Source organism: Mobula birostris, chromosome 21, assembly GCF_030028105.1.
Source record: "Mobula birostris isolate sMobBir1 chromosome 21, sMobBir1.hap1, whole genome shotgun sequence".
In the NCBI taxonomy this organism is placed as follows: Eukaryota; Metazoa; Chordata; class Chondrichthyes; order Myliobatiformes; family Myliobatidae; genus Mobula; species Mobula birostris.
Window position 1 is genome coordinate 63,750,583 of NC_092390.1, and position 26,019 is coordinate 63,776,601.

Genomic DNA, 26,019 nt, shown 5'->3' on the forward strand with positions numbered 1-26,019 from the left:
CAATTTTTAAAGATATCATCTTATCTGAGTTGCGACGGTAAATATAGGGATTAGCTATTTCAGTTACTGCACTTTCTTTATGTTTTTTTTGGTCGCAGTTTCCATATCGTAGGAGGCGTTCTTTAAATATATTTATTAAATAATGGCTTACAAAAATATATTATAAGGAAACATCGAGGAATTAAAATGGCCAATTTTCTGATCTGCCTCTTAATTTCAGAGAACGGAAAAATAAAATTGAGGTTTTATTTCATTTGACAACATTGCGCGGAATCTTCCTCAGACCCTATGTTCCACCAATTCGAAAATGTATTTCCAGTACAGTACTTTATATAAGAACTCTTTCAAATGAGATTAACTAGCCCCGTTCTAATAAAATAGAGGTTCCCCGAAACAGTGCAAATTATTTGGAATTATAAAAATGGATTCCAATTAAATGGAATTGAATAAAAATATTAACGATTTCATTCTGCATGAGAAAACGCTCACATAACGGCCTCGTGTGGACATATCCCAATGAAGATCATAAGCACCACTGCTCAAAAGACATATCTGTGCATTATATATATATATAATTTTCTGCTATCGTGCATTTGTGACAAAACTAATGCTGGATCTAATGGCTCGACACTCAATGTGATCTGTTGTCGCTATTCATTTCCATTATGTGTGGGCTCGATTTTCAGATGCTCCTTTCAAAATCAATACATTTATTGATAGCTTGCAACGTTCCCCGTGTAAGGTTTGAATTATTACAATTCACGGCTATGGTGTTCATGATGTTACAAGAATTTCACATAATACCACGCTGTTTTATTACTGTTGAGATCGTTTATTGTATCCGTGTTCGGAAACATAAATTCTATTTTTTTGCGGTGATCATCTGATTTTTTAATATATAAAACACTACTAATGAGCGCAGATCTGAGCCATAATCCTTAATATTATTAGTTAATTGATTATGTCCCTCCCAGCTCCAATCAACAAATGAAACAAATTCTGCGTGCAACCGCATTAACCATTGTCCACTTCAGTAATGCCGGGGGCAAACGCAGAATGGTATTCCATTTATGTTGAGACATGGACACAATTCTTAAAAACCTTGGCGTATTTCCTTAGAAAGCAAAAATAGGAATCAGGAGGGGGACGGTGCTGGAAATGCAACCATTTTCTCGTCTAAAATTCTTATATAGAAAACACGTATTAGCAGCTCTGAATTACAAACTGCTTTTCTTTTCGAAAGTTTTCGCTAAAGATTGGTCAGTTGGAACTGCTAGTCTCCTTTTCCCCTGATACTTCTCTTAGTAAACAAACAAACGCGCCGACTTACCGATCTTAAAACGTATCTTTGACATACAGGCGCTCAATTTAAAAAAACACGTAGAAAATATAGTAAAAAAAACGGTCGCTTCTTTAAGGAGAAGGTCGTCACTCGGGGAGGGTTATCTATGCTGCACATATGCCCCGATCGTTGGCTTCGCAAATCTCTGGATAAAGGTGCGACAATGGCGGCGGTAGGGGGTGAGATCAGACCTTCTTGTGGAACCCCAGACTGGCCTTGTCACAGCTATGCATTCTCCATTGAGTCGTGGGTACCTAATATCCTCACCTTAATAACGTCGAGAAAAAAAGTGATTCAAGTTGAAAATACATACTTTGTACCAAAAATCACGTTGAGGCTTTGTAACAACAGAACAATCACCAAAATATTCATGGCAAAGACTGATAGATTTTCTGGATGGTCTGGGGTTAGCGCAGAAAGTGGTACTGTATTGAGGTAAATGATTAACCTTGACCTTACTGAATGGGAGAACGGAGGCCAGGAGTCAGACTTCTTCTATTTCTTATTTTCTTACCGATAAGTTATTTCAGACTGTAATATGTGCCCGGCATTGTGTAAATGTCACTACATTCGCGGGTTAAAACTTCTCCTCACTTCACTTCCAACCCTCACAACTCCAACCCCACAGCTGTGCGTTCCACTTTGCTTTTCACTTATTCTGGAGACACGCACACAAAACAATTTCATTAAATGATTAGGCCCAACAGGAAATACTTTCCTAATACAACAACACCGAGCGAAGTCCCCGGGACCTTCACATCGTGTGCAATAAAGAAATACTTTTTTCCCCAAATCTTTGGTGGGGGGTGCGGGATGGCCTGTGAATACTCTCCAGAGTCTATGCATTAAATACACTGATCCGAATATTTTGGTGCATCCCTTGTTTAAACTTTCGGGAGAATCTAACGCAAGCACAGTTATGTTTTGGATGGAACCACACGTGTCATTTGTGCGCCGCGGCTTCCGAAAGTCTGGTTTCCTTTTGCTGAATAGGAGTCCAAAAATAAAACACAGGGAATTCGTTACCTTGTGTCCCAGTTGGAAAGAGTTATTAGAAATCTTTCGGCGGGCCGCGAGAGTTCCGGGAAGGGAATCAACCACAGGCTCTGAATAACAGAAAGGAGACTAGCGATAATTCTGCAAGCGCTGTGCGTGCGGTGAATGTATCGGTGGCGAGCGCAGCTGAGATGCCGGAGGACACTGCAAACTCTGTGCGAAAACTCTTCCACGATCTTGTGAATGGGCTTTCTGGAGTTCTTTAGCTTTCCGATTATCAGAAGGAGGAAGCGCAATTCCGACGAGAGACTGGGGAGTTGCTGGCCATTCGTGGTTCCCCAGAAACCCCGTGATTCTAAATGGAAAATCGCAAAAAAGCGGCAGCACTCTTCTTTGCCGTTTAGGCTGTGTTTTCAAATTTTTGGTTCATTTCGTTGCTCGTGAACTTGTCCAATAGTTGTGATGAAGAAAAACCGACATGAAGCTTAGAGCATGCGATTAACTTTGTAGATGAACGAAATGCGCCATTTCCCGAGTGCAATTTGTTTTGCGTTTATCTTTGATCTTTTTTCTCTATTTTCTCGTTGACTTTCATTGCGAAATCAAGTTATAGTGTGCCACGATGACCCACGTTTGCTCGTTAAGGTACTTTATTCTTCCAAGTAAAATGATTTATTAAAGTGATGCAAATTGTTCTGCAGCTGATTTAGAACAAGCTTTGAGAATTTCTTTTACAGCGAAGATCAGAGGTAGTTAGCAGCAGCCAGTCCTTTGTGGTCGATCCGCACCAATGAGAAGGGAAAGCGTTATCGCCAAGGTAGAAATCACAAGGCTAATTCAAATCTGGAGTTCTGCCTTGTTTTAAATAAAGAAACTAGCCTGTGATTATTTATTAAATGCTGTAGAATGTTGAGGACAATGAAGAAGCGTTGTCAGAGTTGCACGCTGAATTGTTTTTCAAATGTTTGTTATTCTTCGTGCAACTACATGATTTTATTTCACTGTTTAACGAATGCCGCCACTACAGGAGAGTCGGCGCTACTTTTATTATTTTTAGTGCCAGCATGGTCCCTTGTTCAAATTGGTCAGGACTATTGACCCCGTGTTTCTGAGCGCAATGAAATCGCTACATTTGCGTAAGACAGCAAGGTCTGTCTCTCTCTCTCTCTCTCTCTCTCTCACACACACACACACACACACACACACACACACACACACACACACACACACACACACACACACACAATTAAGACTGGAGCGACGTGAATACTGATGCATCCTCGCGCATTCACACGCAGAGTGACAAATACACACAGAAGACACTGGTAGCTTACATTCCGCGTGCAAGCAAAGCAGAATTTGAGTGACGTGAAAAAAAAGGCTTGATTCGTCTTCAAACTTCCTTGAGTTTAACCCGCGGCTGAAAATTTCAATTGCATTTGTACTTTGAATAAACTGTAGGTGCGAACAACTGCATAACTTTACAGTTAATGCGTTTATACATTGACTCTCTACAGATGCTGCTTGACCTGCTGAGTAGTTCCAAAATTCGGAATTGTTCCGAATTTCCTCATTACTGGTTCTCACATCCATGCTTGCTAATAAACATTCACGCACACCTGGGCATGTCCTATCTTGCTCAATGCTACTGCTCACTCTCATGTTGACACCTGGCTACTGAAAATGATTGCAACGTCAGAGTACAGAGAGGTGTTGCAGTTGCCAACATATTATCTGTGTGAGATATGAAAAAAAGCAGAAATAAGTTCATTTCCAACAACGGGTTGTTAACTGGTTGGTTGGAAATGTTGGGATGAAAGGATTGGAAATGATGGCATGGGATGAAATGATTGAAATCGATGGGATGTCTCCAATATTTGGTTGCGGCTCTATTTTCCGAGAAAGCCGAGATGCCTCATTTTATCCTCAGTTGTTCTCATATAACTTTGCATGTTAATCCCAGCGACGTGTCCAGGTGTGCTGCCTAAATACACCTCGCAGTGTAACTCTACTGCGCATGAAAAATAGTGCAAAAAGAGAAGAAAATAGTGAGGTAATGTTAATGTGTTCATTGTCCATTCAGAAATTTGATGGCGGAGGAGGGAAAACTGTTCCCGAAAAAGTGTCTTCAGGCTCCTGTAACCACCCCCCCCAACAAAAAAAGAACCCGAATATATTGACACATGCTTTTCAATGTTAAACGTTTATCCTATTGTCCTACATTTACAAATTAAAATGTTGGAGGTGTACGCTTAGCACAATCCCATCTCAAATAAATGACGAGGTTACTGTGGATTGAATGTTAAATTAAACTCAGAAATTCAGGGGAAATCCCTCACCACCATGAGATTTCTGAATGGACCCGTGAACAGCACCTCAGTATTTCCGTCTCTTTCCACACTACTAACTTAATTTATATTTCTTACTGTAATTTATAGTTTTTATTATTATGTGTTGGAATGCACTGCTGCCGCGAAACAACAAATTTCACGAGATATGCCAGTGATAATAAACCTGATTCTGATTCTGATAACAGGAAGTGTAGCATGCGGTTAAAGAAACGCTCTTTCAACAACAGACAACGAGATTCGAGCACATATGTTAATAATTACTGTACATGTAAAGTGGAGAGGGGCTTACGTGTGTGACATGCCACAGAACTTACAAAGTAAACCCCGCTCAGAGGTATGTGACGAAAATAAAACAGAAAGTAGTCTGCACACATGGCGACCGAGCAAAGGCCTTCCAAGGTTGAACGATTTCGCGAATTGGAGCTTGCTCACGTTCGCATCAGTATTTGGTCTCTCTCCCCGCAGAAGGATCTCGCACTTTTTCCTTACCATACGGGCTTTTTTCTTGCCTTATAGCTCATATATGTATACCATTAAAGGTCCCTGGTGTGTAAGACAACATTTATTCTGAGGGGAGTTTGTCTGTGGTGCCTCCACGTTCAGAATTCAGACTTCTTTCACCCGCACATTTAAATGTCCCCGTCTATATCTCGCCCTCTAGCCGCCATTAATTTCAGCTAGGTGCATAGGCGAGTGGAGCGGGTCTGTGCACGACGGACAAATATGAGTGCGCCGGTTGCGGAGGTTCTCAACCCTTTTATTCCATGGAGCCTTACCATGAACTGAGGGGTCCGTGGACTCCAGGTTGGAACCCCTGGGCCGTGAGCGCGACAGGGCGTCGGAGTTCGGAGTTCAATTCCGTCCTCTTCTGTAAGGGGTCCGTACGTGCTCCCTGTGCAATGTGTGGGTTTTCTCCGAGTGCCCCGATTTCCTCCTAGCGTCCAAAGACGTGCCGATGAGGAGGTTAATTGGTTCTTGTAAATTGGCCCATGATTAGGCTAGGGTGAAATCGGGTGTTGCTGGGTGGCGCGGCTCTGAGGGCCGGAAGAGCCTATATAAAAATAAAATAAATAAATATGTTCACTTAGCGTGAATGCCTGCTGAAAATTGACTGACAAGCATATCCCGAGGTGAAGTTGAAATGGCGATTAATGCGGCCCAATTTATACGTAACCCCTCTTGAAATAGGAGACATCAATACAGAGAGAACGCAGTATATGTACCACTAACCTCAATTGCACTCCAAAATGACCCAAGCGATTTGGAGTACAGTCACCAGTGTAGGTGGAGCAGTTATGATACATGATAGGGGGCGAGTAAAGTAAAGGAGGTTAGAGGCCCTTCCTGAGGTTAGTACATTTTTTGGGTGGTGTTCCAATATAAAAAACGTTTGACATATTTCTGTGGAGTTCAGACATTCGGGAAACCTTTGGAATGTAGCAGCCCAAATTTGCATTAGATTATGGAAAACGTTTTCTATGGGTCTCTTGCATTCAATAACGCAGTGTGGAGTGCAAGATGGATGTTAATCACGGAAAGGCGGTCATTACGTCGTGAGCTACGAGTTAAGCAGCTCGTTATTCTACCGGACGACGTTAGTGCCGCCAGTAAGCGCTCGACTCCCAACTGTCAAACTCGCAGAATTCCTCGTCCTAGGTTAACGCCTGGAATATGATAAATGTGCATTTGAAACTATCGTTTTAATTGCTATGGACACTGGTTCGCGCGAATGCTTTCTTTGGGAACTATACACTCATCATCTCATCATTACGAATAGTTTGCCGTTGCTCTTGTAGGGGTGGCAGGTGCAGATATCGGGGGTTGCCTGCTCGAACAGTAACATTGACCAAGAGTTGGAATGAAATTGACCCAGTTTGTGGAGATCAGTTTCACAAAGTCTTAAATGCGACTCATTCATCCAAAGTCCAGGACTGTATTGGTTTTGGCAGGAGACGTTAGCACTTCTTATTCTTGCCTTCAATTCCGTACCATTTAGGATGCAAAGCCGCTGACATTTATCTGCAGTTTGTATTCCCCAGTTAATATTGAACAATAAATAATTAGCGAATATCAAACGCAGTCTGTGGACACCATCTGAAGATTTTTAATCATTACTGCAAACTTATTCAACTCTACACTAGTAGTGATGAAATCGATTGCTATTTGTTTCTATAATACGTGCTGCAATGTTTATCTGTAGGTATAAAGAGTTAATTAAAGGGCACAAAGGTAATCAACCTTTTACGAAGTATTTTAATTGACTATAGTGATATCTTTACACAGTATTTCTTACAGTAAAGCAGAGCGAAAACGGGCCTGTTAATAACTTGTGACGACAGTTTCATCTAAAATTAGCATGAAAATAATCTTTTTAAAATGTATGAAAGGATGTGACTGCTTAAAATTACTTCATTAAATATATCTTCAATGCCACCTAGAGAGGCTCAGGCACTCGGTGTGAGCAACAGCTTGGATACAGTCAGAATAAGTATCGGAATCAGAATCAGGGTTAATATCACTGGCATATGTCGTTAAATTTGCTGTTTTGACAGCAGTACATGATAATTAAAAAGTAACTATAAATTACAATAATATGTAAATTAAATTAATCAAATAGTGCAAAAATGGAGCAAAAGTACTGAAGAAGCGTTCAGGGGTTCATTGTCCATTCAGAAATCTGATGGCGGCGCGGATGAAGCTGTTCCTGAATCGTTAAGCGTGTGTCTTCAGGCTCCTGTACCTCCTTTTTGTGGCAGCAATGAGAAGAGGGCATGTCCTGGGTGGTGGGGGTCCCTAATGATGGACGCCGCCTCTTTGAGGCATCGCCTTTCGAAGACGTCGTCGATGCTGGGGTGGAAAGTACCCATGATGGAGCTGGCTGAGTTTAAAACTTCCTGCAGCTTTTTCCGATACTGTGTAGTGGCCCCTCCGTGTGCAGCTAGTTAGAATGCAGTCTTCCTTTCCCTCACAGAGTTATAATGAAAGTCACACAAAGGCACGATGATACAAATGCACATGTGCATCGTACGTACAAACATCTTGTTATATAGAGGAATGCACAGAACTTCTATGTAAAACTTCATTTTATCGCACATGGCCAATCGGGCACACGGAGAATATTACAGCGATGTGCACAGGTACAGCACAGTCATGCACCTTCCGCCTTGCAGATTATGTGCGCCCACAGCTCAACTTGTCCATATATTTCGGAAAGGAAAAAATGATTCTTTGTTTCATTTGGATAAACAGTTAAATTTTCAAATAAATTTTGCCCATGAAATGCTCTATACAAAATTATTCAGTCATTTACTAGTTGTCGTTTGAAAATTACCTAAATTGTACTCCTTTGGCTCATTTCCTTGGGTTGATCTTACAATTAATTCCACGGACTATTAGATTAATACTGATTATTATTATTATTATTAAAGAGCTAGCGAAGAAATGAAAACAGAATACTGTATATTCAGCCCAGCTCTCAACTGAACGTCAACTTGTATTGCGTGTAACGACAATCTTTGTAGTGCAAGGGCGCCTTTTTTTGACAAAAGAATTGGCCTGATCTTTTGCACCAACCACACAGCAACAGAATCGTTTTTAGCCTCACATCACAGGGAACTTTGAAGTTAAGTTTCACGTCAAGGTCTCTCGTTATTGTTACCATCCAGGTATCTTAAAGCCAAGCTGAAAAAGTAGACATAATAAGAACCATGACGACAATTGAAAATGTTGCTTTAATGTAACAAAACGACACGGATAAAAGAAGAAATGCTTCACTTTCAAAAACTAAAACAAACTTTATTTCCCGACAGACATCGTTCCAAAGGCGCGGTCATTGTGAGCTACAGTTTGAATTATTTCATAAATGGGGCACTGAATCAGGACCATGTTCTGTTGGAAACAATTCCTCGCACCTTTCTGGCCGAGGAAGCAAAAACTTGACACAAACACCGTGTCCTAAATAGTATTTATAGATGCCACCATATCTATGGTAACCATTAAACTGCAATCGAAGTTGGTGTTTACTCGGTGCATGGCGAATTTATTAAAAGTATGAGTGTGGCAATTTTCTGAAAGGTTGTTGAAGGAGAGTGCTTATGTAGGGATGGTTAGACGTCAAAAGGCGGCATGACCTCAGCATCCGGGACATGCTGTCGTCGCCTACCATCGGGAGATGCAGGAGTCTGAAGACACACACTCAACTTTTTAAGAACAGCCGCTCCTCCTCTGCCATCAGATTTCTGAACGTTCCACAAATCCATTAATACTCCTCGTTATTTGTCTTTTGTATTATTTATTTATTGTGTAACTTGTCGCATATTTTGTGCCTTGGACTGTACTACTGCCGCAAAGCCACACATTTCACGACATCTGCCGGTGATGTTAAACCTGATACTAATTCTGATTGCAGTCCTGACCGGGCGGGTTCAACAATGTATTTAATCACGTGGCGAGACAGGAAAAGGTCGGGTAAACTATTAGAGTGCTTGGAAGAGATGTAGAAATCATGGTATTTCAAGTCATAAACGTGTCCAGCTATACCTAAATGATTCTGGTGGATTTTTTTTTAAGTAAGACTTATGCTGAAAGAAACTTTATTCATTAAAGACAGGTGCAATGGACAAGTTCTGTGAAGTTTTATTTATTCGGACAGCTAATCCTGGAATCATACACTGAAGCTTTCATTGTGTTAATATTTCAGTCTATCTCCACCTACGTCCAAATGTCCTGTTCGGAAAGCAGTCGGAATAATGTCATAAATCTATGGGAACTGGTATGCGAACCCAGGGCATTCCAGGAAAGGTTACCTTCAGGATCTCCAAATGATTTGTGGACATCTCTTCACCCGCCACATGGGGGAAGGGAAACAAGTAACGACGATAGAAAGAGACATTGATCATCTGTAGCGGATGAAACGGTTCCACTAAGTAGCTCGCAGCTGCAAGCAGGTTCCCTTTGACATGACCGGGATAATTAGAAACTGCATTAATAATCGATGTAAAAAGTGGAAAGGGCATTGATTAAACTAAATTGAAAGAATAGGGTGCCGGGCCTGTTTGCTGGATTACTGATATATTTCATTGGCTATAATGTTCTCTGGGACATCTTTAAGTCAGGAAAGGCGACATTTAACATAAACTGGGCTTTTTCTATATTCCTAAAGCACCTAGATGTATTTTCATCCCACGGCTGTGAAAACACATATTTTGATATTTTAAGCAGGTTTCGGCAATGCTAAGGAGATTGATGAGTGCGTGCAGGTTTGGTCGTTATTACACGTGAGCTACAGTGCGAGATAACGCCACGGTTACTCGTGCTTTCGGCTAATTGAAACCCCTTTCCAAGTCACTCAATATTCAAAACAATGCTGGATAATCTATCGATATTAATTGACAGTCTTTAGTTAAAACGTGCAATTTGATTCTGAACGCAGAAAATTTTAATACCTATTGACAGAAGAACTAGCTAACCTGGAATAATTAGACTTCTCCGAAAGACTGTAGTTTTGTTTTACTTAAACGTTAGCACGTTGGTTCATATTGTCGAACTTAGCAATTGGCTGCAAGTGGGACTGATTGGTGCTGGTCCATAGTTACACCGAATTTATGGCATACATTGAAGTTGGTCTTAAACACATATGTTGCAAGTTGAGACAGAAGTTTTGCCTAAGTTACCTTAAAACAACGTGCTGTTTTTAAAAAGGCGAATTGACAAAGTCCCCAGCGCTAGCTTGTAAAGTCGGTTTTAAAAACGCTTTACTTTCTAGGCCCACTTCGCGAAGGGTTTCTAACTACCTGAACTGTTAGGCGGGATAGTAAATGCTCCAGAAAACCACCGACATCTTAAAGATCGGAAAAATGTTGGTATTTAATGTGCTGCTCAGATCTTCAGACACCGTTTTTAAAGTGAACACGTCCGTCCGTCCGCCGTGCGTCTGCGGGACTGATATGCAGTCGCTCTTCGTACAACTCTACCTGTTGAGCAGTGAAGGAGCATTTTTAAACTTTTAATTCAGAAACTAAATTTGCCTTCTGCTTTTGGGGGGGGGGAGGGTACCTCTGAACTTCCCTAACAAGGCAAGGTGGATAAATATTTCACAAGAAGTGAGAGACGAGTTAAACTTCGTAGAAGATGGAAGTTCCATCTCTGCATTAAGTGGAATTCCTAAACTATCACATTGTCCAATCAGGTACAAATAAAAACAAACTTTTCCAAGAAGGTTCCATCGCCACTGTGGGTAGCGGCCAGTGCGACGCTGTTACAGCTCGGTGCGTTGGGGCTCGGAATCCAATCGCGACCCGTCTGATGGAGTTTGTACGTTCTCCCCGTGAGCGCTGGGTTTCCTCCGGGGCGCTCCGGTTTCCTCCCACAGTCCAAAGACCTACTGGTTAGTTGTAAATTGCCCGTGATTATGCTAGGGTTAAATCGAGGGCTGTCGGGGCGGGGGTTGCTTGGTGGCGCGGTACCAAGGGCAGGAAGGGCCTACTCCATGCTGTATCCCCCCCGCAAAAAAAAACAAACAAATAGATAGACAGACAGACAGACAGACAGATAAGCAAATAAATATAATGCTGTGTAATACTGGCCATCTCAAACAATTCTCGAGAATGAACATTCCTTCAGTTTTAAAATATTTCTGAAACATATTTACATTGTTAATATAGACGGAGAACCGGTAATATCCAGCTTTTTAAAAATTGCAGAATATTCAGTTTAATGTCCTGTTCAGTGTAATATCTTGCTCTGGCTATAGTCGGTGGCACAGGTATTCAGTTGAAGGACTGGAGGTATTTGTCACCTTTCAGCACTATGTTGTACATGTCCTACCAATATGAGTTTGGTTGTCATGTGTCATGTTTAATTCGGCCTAAATGTAGCCAGACAGATCTTTACTGATTTTTAAGCTGCACTGCCTGTCGAAATGGTTACTTGCGTAATGTTCCAGTCAACTGGAGAAATGTGCATATTAATTATGATAAAAAGTGCGCACTGATCGGACTGATTATCAGAAGGAGGCATTCTAAACATGACTGTCGTTGGCCTTTTCACAGACACGCATTAAGATTTGTGAAGTAGGCAATGAACTCCTTTTGAAACTCTTTTGAAATTGTAAATTTTGAAGTGTTCTGTGGCGCTGTTTTCCTCTAATCGTTTTGCGGGTTTAATTATATGACAAAACAGACGCTGGTTCTTGCACGTTATGTTCATGATGATTGCAAACCACCTCTGATTTTATTTAACCCGACCCTCCCGCAAAGCGTTGCGTATATAGATTTCCCCATCGCAGGGCACACACACAAACATCACACTCCACACACACACACACACACACACACACACGCACACACACACACACACACACACAGCCGGGAATTAGGACCACAACCCGGTAGCCACAAGCATTGAAATACGCTGTTTCCTCAGCAACACTTTCTTTAGAAACACTGGAGACGTCGAAACTGGATTAACCCAAAATGTGTATCAAAAAATCTGGTTGGAAAACATTTCACCAATGTTTTTTATTAGAATGCTAAGAGGCTAGAACAAACTTTTGTTTCTCTGGCTAATGTGACAATAATATGTAATATTTGGCACGTTGTGATGATGAAATGTAATCAAACAAGTAATCAGGCAACCACTGTAAGTAGTACCTACTGATAAAGACATAAACTATGGACACTTTAAAAGAGATTATGTCGTTTTATTTTACCCTTATCTACCCTTCATTGAAGAATAATTAAATTGTGCACCGAATTTCTTTGGTTGATAGATTAATGAGGATCCTTATAAAATACAATACTCAACCTAAACAGAAAGTACTCTTAACACTCAACGGATGTCTTCGCCTTGGAAATGTTAACTGTTGTTCGCCCCCAGATTCTGTCTGAACTGCACGCGGTTTAGTTACATATTCGTGACAAATCTTGAATTTTCCTGACCTTTTCAAGTATCACCAATTTCCATCCTTTCAATAAAAATGATTTAGGAGTCACAGCACAAATTTCTGTGTTATCACAAACGCAACGCGCAATAAAGTTGAGGAAGACGATCATAAAAATATTTCCATTCAGCACGCACAATGCAACAGAGCGCGAATTGCAACTAACTGGTGTTCCAGAGAAACAAAACCGAATAACACCCGTGATAAAAATGATCGTAAAAGCAAGTGACGGACACAGGGCAAAAAAAAAAATAGAGAAATAAGCGATATTGTCTTTTCCCCCCAAGTCCGTCATCAATTTAGTATGATTCACAGCTCACTAAAATAATTAATAAAATAAATAAATCTCACTTTTTGATTAATATGCTGCATCGTCTACTACTGCACGTTTCGCCCGACCATGAAAGATACAAGACTTCCAGATATAATGACATTGTGAAAACGTTAACCTATTTCTGGGTGCGGCAGTATATGTTTACATTTATTAACAACTGAAGTGTTTTCATTTCATTTTATAACAATTTTTATGTAACAGTAGTGTGATCAAATATGTGTTGATTGATAATTGCTGTCGGCATGTACTGTAAAATAATAAACCACTAGGTGGCGATCTGCACAAATATATTAGCAGAGAAGGCCTCCAGTAGAGTAGATATAAAAGGATTTCAGTTATTTTACTATAGACCGACAATCACTCATCTTCGACACAGTACGAAATATGTGACCTTAAGACTAAAGGCATGACACAAATGAATTAGGCAATATGAATACAATGTGGCCTGGAAATGTGTTTTTCCTCAACAACAATAATTATCAAAACTACTTCCTTACTTCATTGATGCAATACACCTCTATGCCTGAAAAATATTAGGTAAATCAATAATTTCCTCCGCAACGTAATTTAATGTTTAGATAGCACAGATGATATCTGTAATGATGACGGTGGCAATGCCTAGTTTTCACTGCTAATAATTATTTAAACAGTAAAATCGCATTGTATTGGACTTTTGTCTGTATAATTTGACTGACGGTATTATTCCTTGCGTTTAGGCGTTGTTGATTTCATAAGATTTCATTTCTTCGAGAATGATGTTGCGGCGCGTAAGAGCTTTAGAAATGGTGTCCATAGATCCCTAAAGCTGGCAAGTCAGGACCATAAGATGATGTAAAGGGTATATGGGATGCTTTTTAAAAATTAGCCTCGTCTTATAACTTTAAGAGCAAGGAGGTTATACTTGAAATGTAGACAATAGTCAGACCCACCGCACAAGCTCTGCGTATCGTTCGTGTCACCGTATTAGATCAAGGGTCTGGTAGCTCGGAAGAAGAGATATACGAGGATGTTGCCAGGATTACAGAATTATTCGCTACGGAAAAAAAAAGAAAGCCTGAGATGATTTTCTTTGGAGAATAGGAAGCTAATGGAAGATTGGTCTGAGATATAAGAGACTGCATCTGCTGGAGTCTGCAGAAAAACGGCATCTATAGAGGCAAAGGAACAGTCGACGTTTGGGGAGATTGGATGGAGGTGTATAATATAATCAGAGGCCTAGATGAAATAAATTGAAGGATTTTTCTAGATTTCCAGGATCTGCAGAATCGCTTATAAATGGAAGAAACTCAGTCTTTGTTAGTAGATGGGTCAAAAATCAAAGAACATTTAAAACGCATTGTTGAGGAACAGCAGTAACCTGTAGAGTTTTGGAAACTGGGATTAGGTTGGGTAGTTCTATTCCGACTAGCATGAAACACTGAGCGGGTGGCCTCTGTCCATGCTACACATTTCCTGTAGCTCTATAACAGGCTTCTTTGAATTTAAAATATTTTCCTCACCACTAACAACTTTCTTAAGCAGCAAATAACAAGTAGCTCCATTGGAACGGACACGTATTTTTCACTACTATCATGGTCAACATTAATGCCTTTTAACTCATTTGGATTAGCACCACCTGCATCAGCAGAAATGGCGATTCAAAACAACTCTTGTATCTGTTTCTTGACTTCAATTTTAATCACTACTGTAAAATTAGAACGTCTAGTCGATGACAATGCTCACCTTCCCGTTTTTGGGAAGTAAAATCCGAACCTTTGTAATCCCCTATTTAATTTTTAACTTTCAAAATAGCCATACAGTGCTTATAAGAATAAATTCGACATTTTTGCGCCAGTTCGATCAAAATGCCGCAAAATCACTGAAAAGGGTTCAGTTAAATGCTATCAATAGGATTAAAATTATGTACCCAAACAACTGGGGGTTGAATTTATACATCCAGCGATAAAGAATATGTGTACTTTACGACTTCATGGTTACGATTGAAATAACCGTTCGGTTGTAAAAGTAGTCAGCTCTATGATGTAGTCCGTAGTACCCAAGAACGGTGCCTCAGGATAAGCAGCGTCCAACATTAAGGACCCCACCACCCAGGACATGCCCTTTTCTCACTGTTACCATCAGGTAGCAGATACAGAAGCCTGAAGGCACACACTCAGTGATTCAGGAACAGCTTCTTCCCCTCTGCCATCTGATTCCTTAAATGGGCAGTGAACCCTTGGACACTACCTCACTACTTCTTTTATTTCTGATTTTGCACTACTTATATAATGTAACTATATATATTCACTGTAATTCGCGGTTTTTAAAGATTATCCTGCATTGCATTGTACCACTGCCGCAAAGTTAACACGACATATGCAGGCGATATTAAATCTGATTCTCTTCCAAAATTCACACTTTTAATGTTGTCGTTATCTCACGGCTGACAGCATGGTGGCAATCAAGCAGCCTGTTGGATACCTATGAGATACCTGGCGAGATACCTATAAGCATAAAAACACAAGAGTTCTCACTCGCCAGCATTTTGCAAGTGCACTTGTGTGCCTGGATGCCTGAGTGAACGAACGCCTCGTAGATCTGACTTCATCCAGTGACATGTAAATATTTAATTATACGAACAAGATTATTCTAAATGCTTGTGTTTTATATATGTATATTCAACTGTGAACGATTCAATAAGATAAATTGTAATAATGTAAAATAAATAAATAAGTCACTGAGATGGATTAATTGGCATGGTTATTGAAACGGGGCCTATAGAAGAGCCGGACTAGATGCGGTATGGAATCCGCTCGCTCAGGGCGTTTCCATTCATAATTAAAACTCCATTTTATTCAAGGACAAATAAAATATGGCACATGTTACATTTTGATAAGGTTTTGGTTTTGTTGTACGAGTTAAACATGTATTTGACAACATCGGCTAGAACGTTTTTCACCGAACACTACAACCTATTTGTCACTATTCAGTGGTCGTGTACTTCATTAAGTTCTACGTATAAGCACCTAATTGTACCCCGAATGCCACTAATTTGAGTACTATTAAAGCTAACGTTTTAAAATAACCTTTCTTACTTTACAAGAATTGGGCTTAGCGGCAGAGCTAGATAGACATTGCAGAAAATTAGATACAATTTCAACCTTTCCTAAGTAAGTTGAACAAAACTCTTTATTTTCCCTTGGTAGCAACAAGATTGATTTACTCAACGATTACTTTTTCAGTAGTTCCAGGTTGATGGCAATTTGAAGGAATTAAGAACATAAAATACTACCGGCGCCTTCAAATGAAGTTGCACTGATGATTTATGAGAACAACAATCTAATTCTTGACTCAGGTCACTATGAATACCCATTAATTGACGTTCCTGACTATTATTTGTGAATATTGCTGTTAATATCTCCACATAACCACTGAGGTTCGACAATCGCTTTGAATAACTTTACAAAACTACTGTTCACAAAAAATGTTTCTCTGAGGATACAAGCACCCGAGAGTAAAAGAGTATGACACGATCAGTACATTTTGTTAAACGTACTCGCTCTGGTCTATCTTAATCACAGATAGAATTTAATCAACAACCCAAAATTCAGAAAGAACGTGGGCGAGAAGAGGCGCGACGTTTGGGGGTGGGGGGGTGGTGTCGGAGGTTGCAGGAGGTGGAGATAGGGGAAAGAGAGGAGAGGGAATGAATTAGAAGGAATTAGAAGTGGATAAATAATCATGGATTTTGGCGGGGGGGGGGATTCCATTTGAGATTTAACAGTGTCTTCATATTTATCCGAGTGTCTCCGTTATGAAGTCTCTCCACACTTCTTGCAGCAATTAAAATGACATCAACTGTACAAGCCGATAGGGATAGTTTTAATATGTATACGCATTTCTAATATAGATAATGGTTTTCACACGCTGTAGCAATAAATGCAAACAAATACAGAATTGCATTAACGTGTGTGTGTGTGTGTGTGTGTGTGTGTAGCCAAATAAAGTATTCCACATACGCCACAAACTCTGTTCTGTATACCTGTAAATCATTGAGTTTAATTTGATGATGGATTTTAAAACAATTTTAAATTAAGACCAAAATGAACTTGAAGCTAGAAAACAAACAAACGCTCACACCGTAAAAACCTCAACACATCCAATGCTCCCGCTTTCGGTTTATCTTGATCTTTACTTGCGGTATTAGATTTTAGTTCCGATTTAAGAAAATAATTTTGAAGCTTGTTTTTAAACGTAATTTAAAAATTATAATTACAATTGGATTGTTTCTGTGAAACGTTAATACTAATTAATATTCTTATCCAATTAAAGGATGTAAACTGTTCACTTGATTTCACAGGAAATCCCTTTACAGCGAGAAATGTTTGGTGATGTAATTATGTGATAAATTTGAAATAGATTGTCATAATCAGAATCAAGTTTATTATCACTGACAGATCAAGAAAATGATTTGCCCCACTTTATACCTAGTTTACCAGGTTATGCTCATTTAAAGAAATGAAAATTCCCAGTCCCGTAGAAGGGGCGATATTAATAAACACCCTCTCCCCATTAATAAACACACCTGCTCCTTGTTTAATTCTGATGATTATTATGGGAAAAGTATTGCTGGTGATAATCGAAATCTAAATTTTATAAATGATGCATTCAGAAAGTGAATGGGGACCGCATTAAAGGAATACGGGCAACATTTCCTTTAGGATTTGTGTTGTTTTCGGGTTTGTTCTAGATCTCGGTGCAGGACTGTAATCTAAAACATGACACTTGCCGGTTGGTGGAGAGAGAAGTGTTAACACAAAGAGTTTATATAATAATCAGAACCGCCTGGATATTGCTGCGTATCCAACTAACTCCATTTTGGATTAATTTCTGATAATATTACAAATTGCAGCAATTAGGTAGCACCTTAGGTTCGTGGAATCAATACTGTACTTCAGTTCTAACAGCGGCTGAGATCAACCATAATACAGGAATAATTCAAAGCAATTCACTGTAACTCATATTATCCACTGTCGGACGGAATAAAGCACCACTTCCTCAGTGCTCGGTGAATCTGCGGTTCTTTCTTTGGGCAAAAGCAACTTCGCCGTAGGATTAAACTGGAAACTAGTGGGGCTTATAGTACCTAGAACTTGAAACCGAACCCCACCACCGATCTAGAACAGGTTATGATGTAGCGACGCGGTCACTCTACATATTGAATAAGAACTGAAAGGCTGACCCTAAAATAAGGGAAAAATTTTCCAAATGAAAACAATTGAAATATAAGATTAACTGAATCACTGGTTTAGATTATATTTAAACACTAACAGTGAATTCCATTGTAACGACTTCAAAAAAGGCCCATTCTCATAGACTGTGTATATCTTTACAAGACAAAAACATTTTACAGTTATGGTCTGTAATAAATAAACTGTTCAGATTTGTATTATTTATTTGTATTTATTTACATACAAGTATAAAAAGGATTTTAACTTCTCAGTGAGGGATACATGGCTACGGTAGGCCAGGAATTTTGCTAGGGCCCAATTCACCTCTGAGATCCAATATAGAATTCATTATGGTTTCGAGTATTAATAATATGGAAATAATCTCCTTGACGTCACTCTCGCAGCGCTAATAGCTCATAAGAATAAAACACCGCGATATTTAAAACATTAGGCCTTTAATTGCAGCGGTCCCATGAATGGTAAGAGCGCAATCATTAAGCCATGAGACAATGGGGCACGGTGAAAGATACTTTGCTACTTTGAACTGATGTTTGGCAGCACAGTGTACACACGGCAGTAGTGATAAGCGATTCACGTTACAATGGATGCACGGCAAAATTCTAATTGCTAGCGTTCAATATTTCTGCTGACATCTGATAAGAGGTACTATTGAACGTCCGTTTTCTCCCCAAAAGCCTGTGTAACTGCCCATAAGAAGGAACTCCCCTTTAAATGTCAATCCCCGCAAATACAGTGGGAAAGAGAGAGAACATAAAATCGGCGATTAACAAGATGTTTCCCAATTTAATCTTTCAGTCTAAATGAATTTGGCAAATACCTGTTCACAGAGTTCTCTTGAATGATCGCGAGTGATACACGGAGGCTTTTTAAAGATTATTTACTTAATACAGCCCGAACTATTAACACGAAGCAAGAGAAAGGGATATTAAAGCACTCAGGAACCACACAGACTGCGCAGAGTCGATATAATTATCTAATAGCATAATTCCCCTACCTGACCAATAGAAATATAGGGACTCGGTCCGAACAAAGTCCCTGGATGCGAGGCAGCAACTAAACTCAGGAGCGAGCCGGCATTAAGAGAGACTGCGCGCTTTTCATTCGATAGCGATTTAGACTTTGTTGTTTTAGGAATCATTTCTAAACCCCCTCTCTAATCCCGTGTTACTGTTATATATTGTGCGATGCGGAGTAAACTTAAAGAACGTTACGACGTGCGTTGGAGAAAATTCAAGGAACAGATTAGAAATCCACGTTTGCAGATTTGCCTCTGCAGAACTTTCCTTTCTACTTCTGCAAGAAGTCTTTATTTAGAAGGACCTTTGGCAAATCGAATTGGGATTTCTGCCTAACACCTATCCCCCGCCGGAAGATGAAGCTGTGAGTGGTGGCCGAGGTTTTATTGCCCGGTGCCTCGCTCCATTCCGTACGGACTGAATCCACCTCTCCGGGTTTAAAGAGTATTTGACGCACTTAAGAGTCTCCGCTCAACCTCAAGGCGAGTAATAGCGACCAATCATCAAGCCATTACAGGGCTTCAGTGGAAGCTGTTTATGTGATATCAGCTCTAATTAGCTCATGAACTAACAAATCGTTTGCACAACTTTCCAGCCGTGTGATAAAGTGACCGCATAGATGGATTGTCCCTGGACAATGTGGCCACATCGTTTCTAAAGTGTTCGCGGACCAACTTTTAATGTACTCGTCCTTAATCTCATAAGTAATACTTTTCTTTTTGGGGGGAGTGTCGCACGACTGCCCGTTTCTCTTTCTCTCACTCTCTTGCACTGAGGATATACTGACTGGCAAAAAACCATGTTTCAGCCTACACCTAAGCGATGTTTTACCATTGAATCTCTGGTAGCCAAGGACAGTCCCCTGCCTGCATCGAGATCAGAGGAACCTATAAGGCCAGCCGCCCTCAGCTATGCGAACTCTAGCCCCGTGAATCCATTCCTGAACGGCTTTCCTACCAGCGGCAGGGCGATCTACTCCAATCCGGAGCTGGTGTTCGCTGACGCGGTCTCTCACCAAACCAACTCGGCGGTACCGGTTCACCCAGTGCCTCCACATGCTTTAGCAGCTCACCCTCTGCAGTCGTCCCATTCTCCACATCCCTTATTTGCATCGCAACAAAGAGACCCTTCGAGTTTCTATCCATGGCTAATACACAGGTACAGATATCTGGGACACAGGTTTCAAGGTACGTCCAATTTTAATCCACAGATTTTTGATTTTATTTCTTAATGCCTGCAATGCACAGCAGAAGCATTTTATGCTCTCCCATTTCCGCCGTGACAGATCTATACTTACCGCTCTCCGTATAACACCACTCTGACTTATTGTCCAGTGAAGGAGACGGAAAGTTTGATACGAGAGTTTGCTGCCAGGCCCTTTTGCGGAGTTTGGCAGAGAGCTGCTCTGCTTTGAGAGTTGTGGAAGTCGGGATGAGAGTGGCGGGAGGGGTGGGGGGTGGTCGTGGGGTTAGGAGACACTGTTTGTAATTCCCAAAATTCAGAAGCTGTGCGTGGCAAACGGTGAAATGATCTTACAGGAGCGGCCTCATAGAAAGGGGTTCAAATTGTTGACTTTTTGCACGAATTAATAGATCTTGCCATGGCCGGCGATCCCTTTAATACAAGCACTGTAATGTAGCGCTTTCGGCCGGCATTAGAAACACATTCGCATGCGATTTTCATTTCGTTTCCGACTCTCTCCCTTAAATGGGCGTTGAACGACCAGAGGCCGACGGCGGTGCCTGCACAGTGCTTCCGTCAGGGAAAATCTGTGGATTTCTATAACTCTGGCCGTCTCGCCATTTTATCGTCTTTTCCCCTTTTATATACGTGGCCGCTATCCAAGTGAATTATATAAAATTCCAAATGTGTTCTACTAAATGGAACCGAGACAAGTAGGCTAAGAACGTTAAGGCAATTTTTTTTAGACTGGACATTTTCTGAGTGAACTCAATGCACTTAGGAGTAAACTCTTTTTAAATTGCCGTTTTGTTCATTTTACCCCTCCTGTGGCGATTGAAGTGTTATTTTTGAAATATGCGCTCGATAAATTGACAATTATATCTTGGTGTTGAGTTTTGGTTGTGCAGTGATAAATATATCCAGTATTTTGGATTTGTGTTCGTTCAGGTTAATAGGCTGTGGTGCATAATTCTCGCTTATTCTGTTTATTTCAATTGTACACTATGTTTTTTAAAAATATGTTATATTGAACGAATTCTGTAAATTAACTTGACAAACTGCTCTGTTGAGACGTTGGGAAGGTACCGGCAACAACAGGCAGGCTTCAGCGTTAACATTGCCGTTTCGGTGATTGTGACTAACTTTCGTGCAAACTGAATTCTGGAAAAAAGAAAAGGAAAATGATTTTCAAAACTGCCATCAGAGGTAACATTTTGGTGGCGTTACGAGACGGCCCTGAACTCTATTTGTTGACTTCTTGTGTGATTCTCAGGGAACGAGACGAGCCCAGAGAGTTTTTTATTGCACAATGCACTCGCCAGAAAGCCCAAGCGCATCCGAACGGCCTTCTCGCCGTCTCAGTTGCTAAGGCTGGAGCACGCCTTCGAGAAAAATCACTATGTAGTGGGAGCAGAACGGAAACAACTGGCCCACAGTCTCAGTTTAACAGAAACTCAGGTGAGAAAAACTCGCTTCTCTCTCTTATTGATGATGATTTTTAAATACAAAACAAGTGTGCTGGTGAACTTACATGGAAACAAAGTTGCTTCCAAGGCATAGCAGCAGTCGTTTCTAATGTAATACTCCTCAGTGAATTTTCAGTCAATTTTTGATACATTTTTAGCGGGTTGTTGTAAAAGGCAATAGAGTTTATATTAAATACTAGAAGAGTGTTCTGGTCAAGTATATTCGTGCAGGGAAGATCCTGGAGAAATCCAGACACTTTCTATGGTTTGATATGCTGATTTTAATTTTTCCAAAAATACTCGTTAAATATTTATTAAAATAATGAGGAGAAATTGTGTAATTTTGTACAGCGTTGATCACATATAATATGGTTGATAGTTTAGCGTTGAACCTGGCCGGAATCCGCGCTGTTGCTAATTGCAGTCACGAATATTAGGAGCCGCTCTCTTCGGCCGTTGGGTTTGGTTAGATAGGAATGATGTTTAAGATCTTCAGCGCTGCCGCTTTGAGAAAGGAGTCACCAAGAAGTACTGATGATATCTGACATTTCAAGTCCCGTTGAATATTTGTATCAGACCATTTCTGTCAGCGAGTTCCTTACAGCCGCGAATTCTTAATGACGGCTGATAAGTGGAGTATATGCAGGTACACAAAAGAAAAAGAGGCAGAAGAGACTTAGAGTAGGAAACAGCATAACGCGGGCACATACACGGTAAAGGTCTGTGGACTTGCTCCATTTTAGAAAGCTTTGTGCTTTTCAAAATCGTCTCGGGCAAAACATTGAGTGGGAACAAATAGGTCGCCTTCTCCATTCGCCTGACGAACAAGGGAGCGGTCAGGCTTAATTTCCTATTTAATGTCTTCTTTAAGGTGGCTTTGTGTGATGCGAATCGGTGCTGGCTGGGTGCTTTTGTCTGGCTGACGGACTTGGCCTGAACACGCGAGATCCCTTTGGAGACCAGCAGACTCCCCCTCACTTAGCGAAGAGAGGGTGAGGGTGAGGGAGAGGGAGAGGGTGAGGGAGAGGGACAGAGTTGTCTATCATGCGACAACTAACGGACAAGAGATTCCCAGCGCAAATCCATATACGTGTCTGTGTGCTTTAATATACAACTTCTTCATTAATCTGGCACCCTTATGTTCAGGGTTTTAATAATGTATGAAATGTGTTTGCATCACGATTGCACTTGCAGAGGCAATTAGTATAATTCATTTTCCCCGAATTTTAGCATTGTGCACATCGCTCTCAGTGAAACGTGCACATAGATTTTAGCAAAGAAATTTGTGGTAATTTTATATTTTATATAATGGGCAAATACAACTCGTTTCAAAGCGGAAACATTGATCTTAGAGGTGTTGTGTGTGTGTGTGTGTGTGTGTGTGTGTGTGTGTGTGTGTGTGTGTGTGTCTGTTTGTAAAGTAGTTGGCTGCAGCGGGCGGCCCTCTTCCCTCCGAGACTCTCGTGCGCAACTTTGTAATGTCGCAAGTCATTGAGTCGAGATGTTTGCTTCAGAAGACAGAGAGTGGAATTAGAATTGTTTTGATTTTTGTTTTGTCAAGAAATTCCCAGTCAGTGTGTGCCTTATAAATATGTGGCGAGGTCGTAAAACGTAAAAAAAAGGTGTTTGTCGGAATTTTCTATTGGTGTGAAACTGCAATAGGGGATGGGGTGGCAGTAGGATTGGTAGGGTAACAAAGGAAAGGGCGCGAAGGTCACGGTTTGATTTGGAGAATGGTATATGTTAGTTTATTTAATGAGATACACCAAATCTAAACTTTCCTGGCATATCATCACCGAGAGAATTATTACAGTAAACAGCTACACAGACTAATATTCAAGCTGCTGTTGAGCACTCGGCCTAAACACATTTCTTTTCACTCAAGTTTAATTCTAGGGCACGTGTACATACACAGGGCATGAATGATCCGTGCATCAATTAATATGGAAAATAAGAAAAATCTCTAACCCGTGAAATTACAAGCAAATCAATAATAATCAAAGATATCGCGAGTACTTATTTAAAAAGGTAACATTTGTTTAACTGATGAACGCAGAGAAAGTGTGAATCGCGGGCAATAAAGTTCTAACACAGTATTGCTAAAATAATATGCAAATATAATTCGCTTTTATTGTCAAATTCATTGGAAACTTCTGGGACTTTTCTAGGTAAAAGTATGGTTCCAGAACAGAAGAACGAAGTTCAAGCGGCAGAAGTTGGAAGAGGAGGGGACAGATGCACAGCAGAAGAAGAAGGGGACCCACCATGTCAATCGATGGAGACTTGCGACTAAACAGGCCAGTCCTGAGGAGATCGATGTCACCTCGGACGATTAGAACTGGAAACAAAACCTATGTCAAACTATAGTGTTACTTTGAAAACAGCAGAGTTGCTGATGTAGAAAATGGGAAAATAAAAACACTTCATCCAAAATGCAATTCCTGTGACGAGGCAGCTGAGGTAAGGAGGTCCAAGAGGAGGCACTGCGCGCTGTCCAGAGGCAGCGATCAATCAACTCCGGGCAAGATGATTGACAAGCGGACTTTAATGTAAGGCAGTTCGCTTTTACGCGTACTCCTGATCCAATTCCGGACTTTTTGCACTTCCGAATTCAAATTATAAAGAACTGAATGGAACAAAATATCTAAAATCCACACCTGTTTCACAAACTTGAATTGCATGTGAGCCGATCGTGAAAAAGATGGATTATTATTAATTCAAAAATGCGGGACTAATTTTTTTATTTTTTCTTATTTGCTTTAAGAGAGGTTCTGTCAGCTGTGTGCTTTTTACAGAGAAAAATTTGCTGTTTAAAAAAAAAATCCCTGTTAAATAATTATACCTTCTGGCGTCGATGTGATTGTGTACAGCTTTCAGGTAGAAGTGCTGCGTTTTAATGTTCACAAAACCAATAAACAAAGTTAGATATCTTTGGATTAACAAAACAAAAAAAAATTTGATCACAATTTCAGTACTTTATTTAAAATAAGGAAACTTTTTTTTAATTATAAGAGAATTCCGGAGTTTTTTTTGTTCATCAGTCTGAAGCGAAATGAGAATTCCCGTGAGGTGACCTGGTTTGGCTGAGGTTGCTTGCAAGTTGCTACAGAAGATTAGGAGTAAAATCATTAACCATCTCTGGGCGGCTGTGGGTCAGCGAAGCACTGAGCCTATTAATGCGTGTTTATTGCGACACTAAAGTGAAAGATGTCTCTGTAATGTCTTCTATCGAATGTAAATACTTGTGTTCGTTGAGTTAGTTGCAATTCTAACACATTATACTTCCAAGAAGTATGTCATTGTCATATATTGTCAATAAAGATTTATCCATTCGCTGCTCAGAATAATCAAATTAGTGGACATGTATGGGTTTTGTACGAATCAAAATGACCCAACTCTGCCCATAATATTGTCAGTGTTTTGTAATCTATTTAACTCGATTGACATTATTGAATCAATTAACCCTTTGAATTCTCAGTTTCTGACCCATTTCAGAACGCGGGCCTTTCTTCCCACCAGTTACATTCGCAAAGATACAATCCCTATCGTACTAAATATTATATTAAGAGACCAATTAGTGCGGCTGATGCTAGATAATTAGTTACTATTATTTTGATTTGCATGTGTTGAGAAATGAAATTGTATATTTTATACAGAAAATTTGAAGGGTTCTCGGCGATTAAGTTATTAAATCAATGTCTACATGATTGGGTGCATTCCAGCCTTTCATTGTTTTGACATTTTTTCCTGTTCACGCTTTTTCTGTCATCATATCAGAAAAGATAGCAGAGGTGCGCGAACAAATTAATTTGTCGGCGTTTGACATGCGCGAAACTGCACCGTACAAGAGAGAGAATAGAGTTTTATTAAGTTAATTGAAATAGCAATTAATACTGTAGCATTTGAACTGTTTGTAACCAGCTCTCGACTACAAAACGGGTTTCTGAGGCAGGCAATGTTTTTCATGGTTCATTTACCTTTCATCCTGATAGGCTGCATTAATCAGTTTTATTTCCATTCACAGAAACCTCGTCTGCCCTGTATAGCTACAAAGAGTCCTAAAATCTTTTGTGAAAGTGCAAATCAGTTTAAGCAATTATCATACCAGGAATATGAGGAAAGCGGACGCCGTGCTATTGGTTCGTTTAATCTCTTAATCCAT

The 26,019-nt window shown here is 40.2% G+C and overlaps 1 protein-coding gene across 2 annotated transcripts; it reads left to right on the forward strand.

The window, feature by feature from the left end:
- The first annotated feature begins 19,245 nt into the window (after positions 1-19,245).
- emx2 (empty spiracles homeobox 2) lies at positions 19,246-25,584 on the forward strand. 2 transcript variants are annotated; one of them, XM_072239815.1, is made up of 3 exons: positions 19,246-20,396; positions 21,665-21,849; positions 23,743-23,814. In XM_072239815.1, the coding sequence occupies exons 1-3, from the start codon at positions 20,009-20,011 to the stop codon at positions 23,797-23,799; spliced, it is 630 nt and encodes a 209-aa protein (XP_072095916.1). In that variant the 5' UTR covers positions 19,246-20,008; the 3' UTR covers positions 23,800-23,814. The 2 variants fall into 2 exon arrangements, with proteins under 2 accessions (XP_072095916.1, XP_072095915.1); XM_072239814.1 differs by lacking the exon at positions 23,743-23,814 and adding an exon at positions 24,026-25,584 and having other exon boundaries at positions 19,250-20,396.
- The last annotated feature ends 435 nt before the right edge of the window (positions 25,585-26,019 follow it).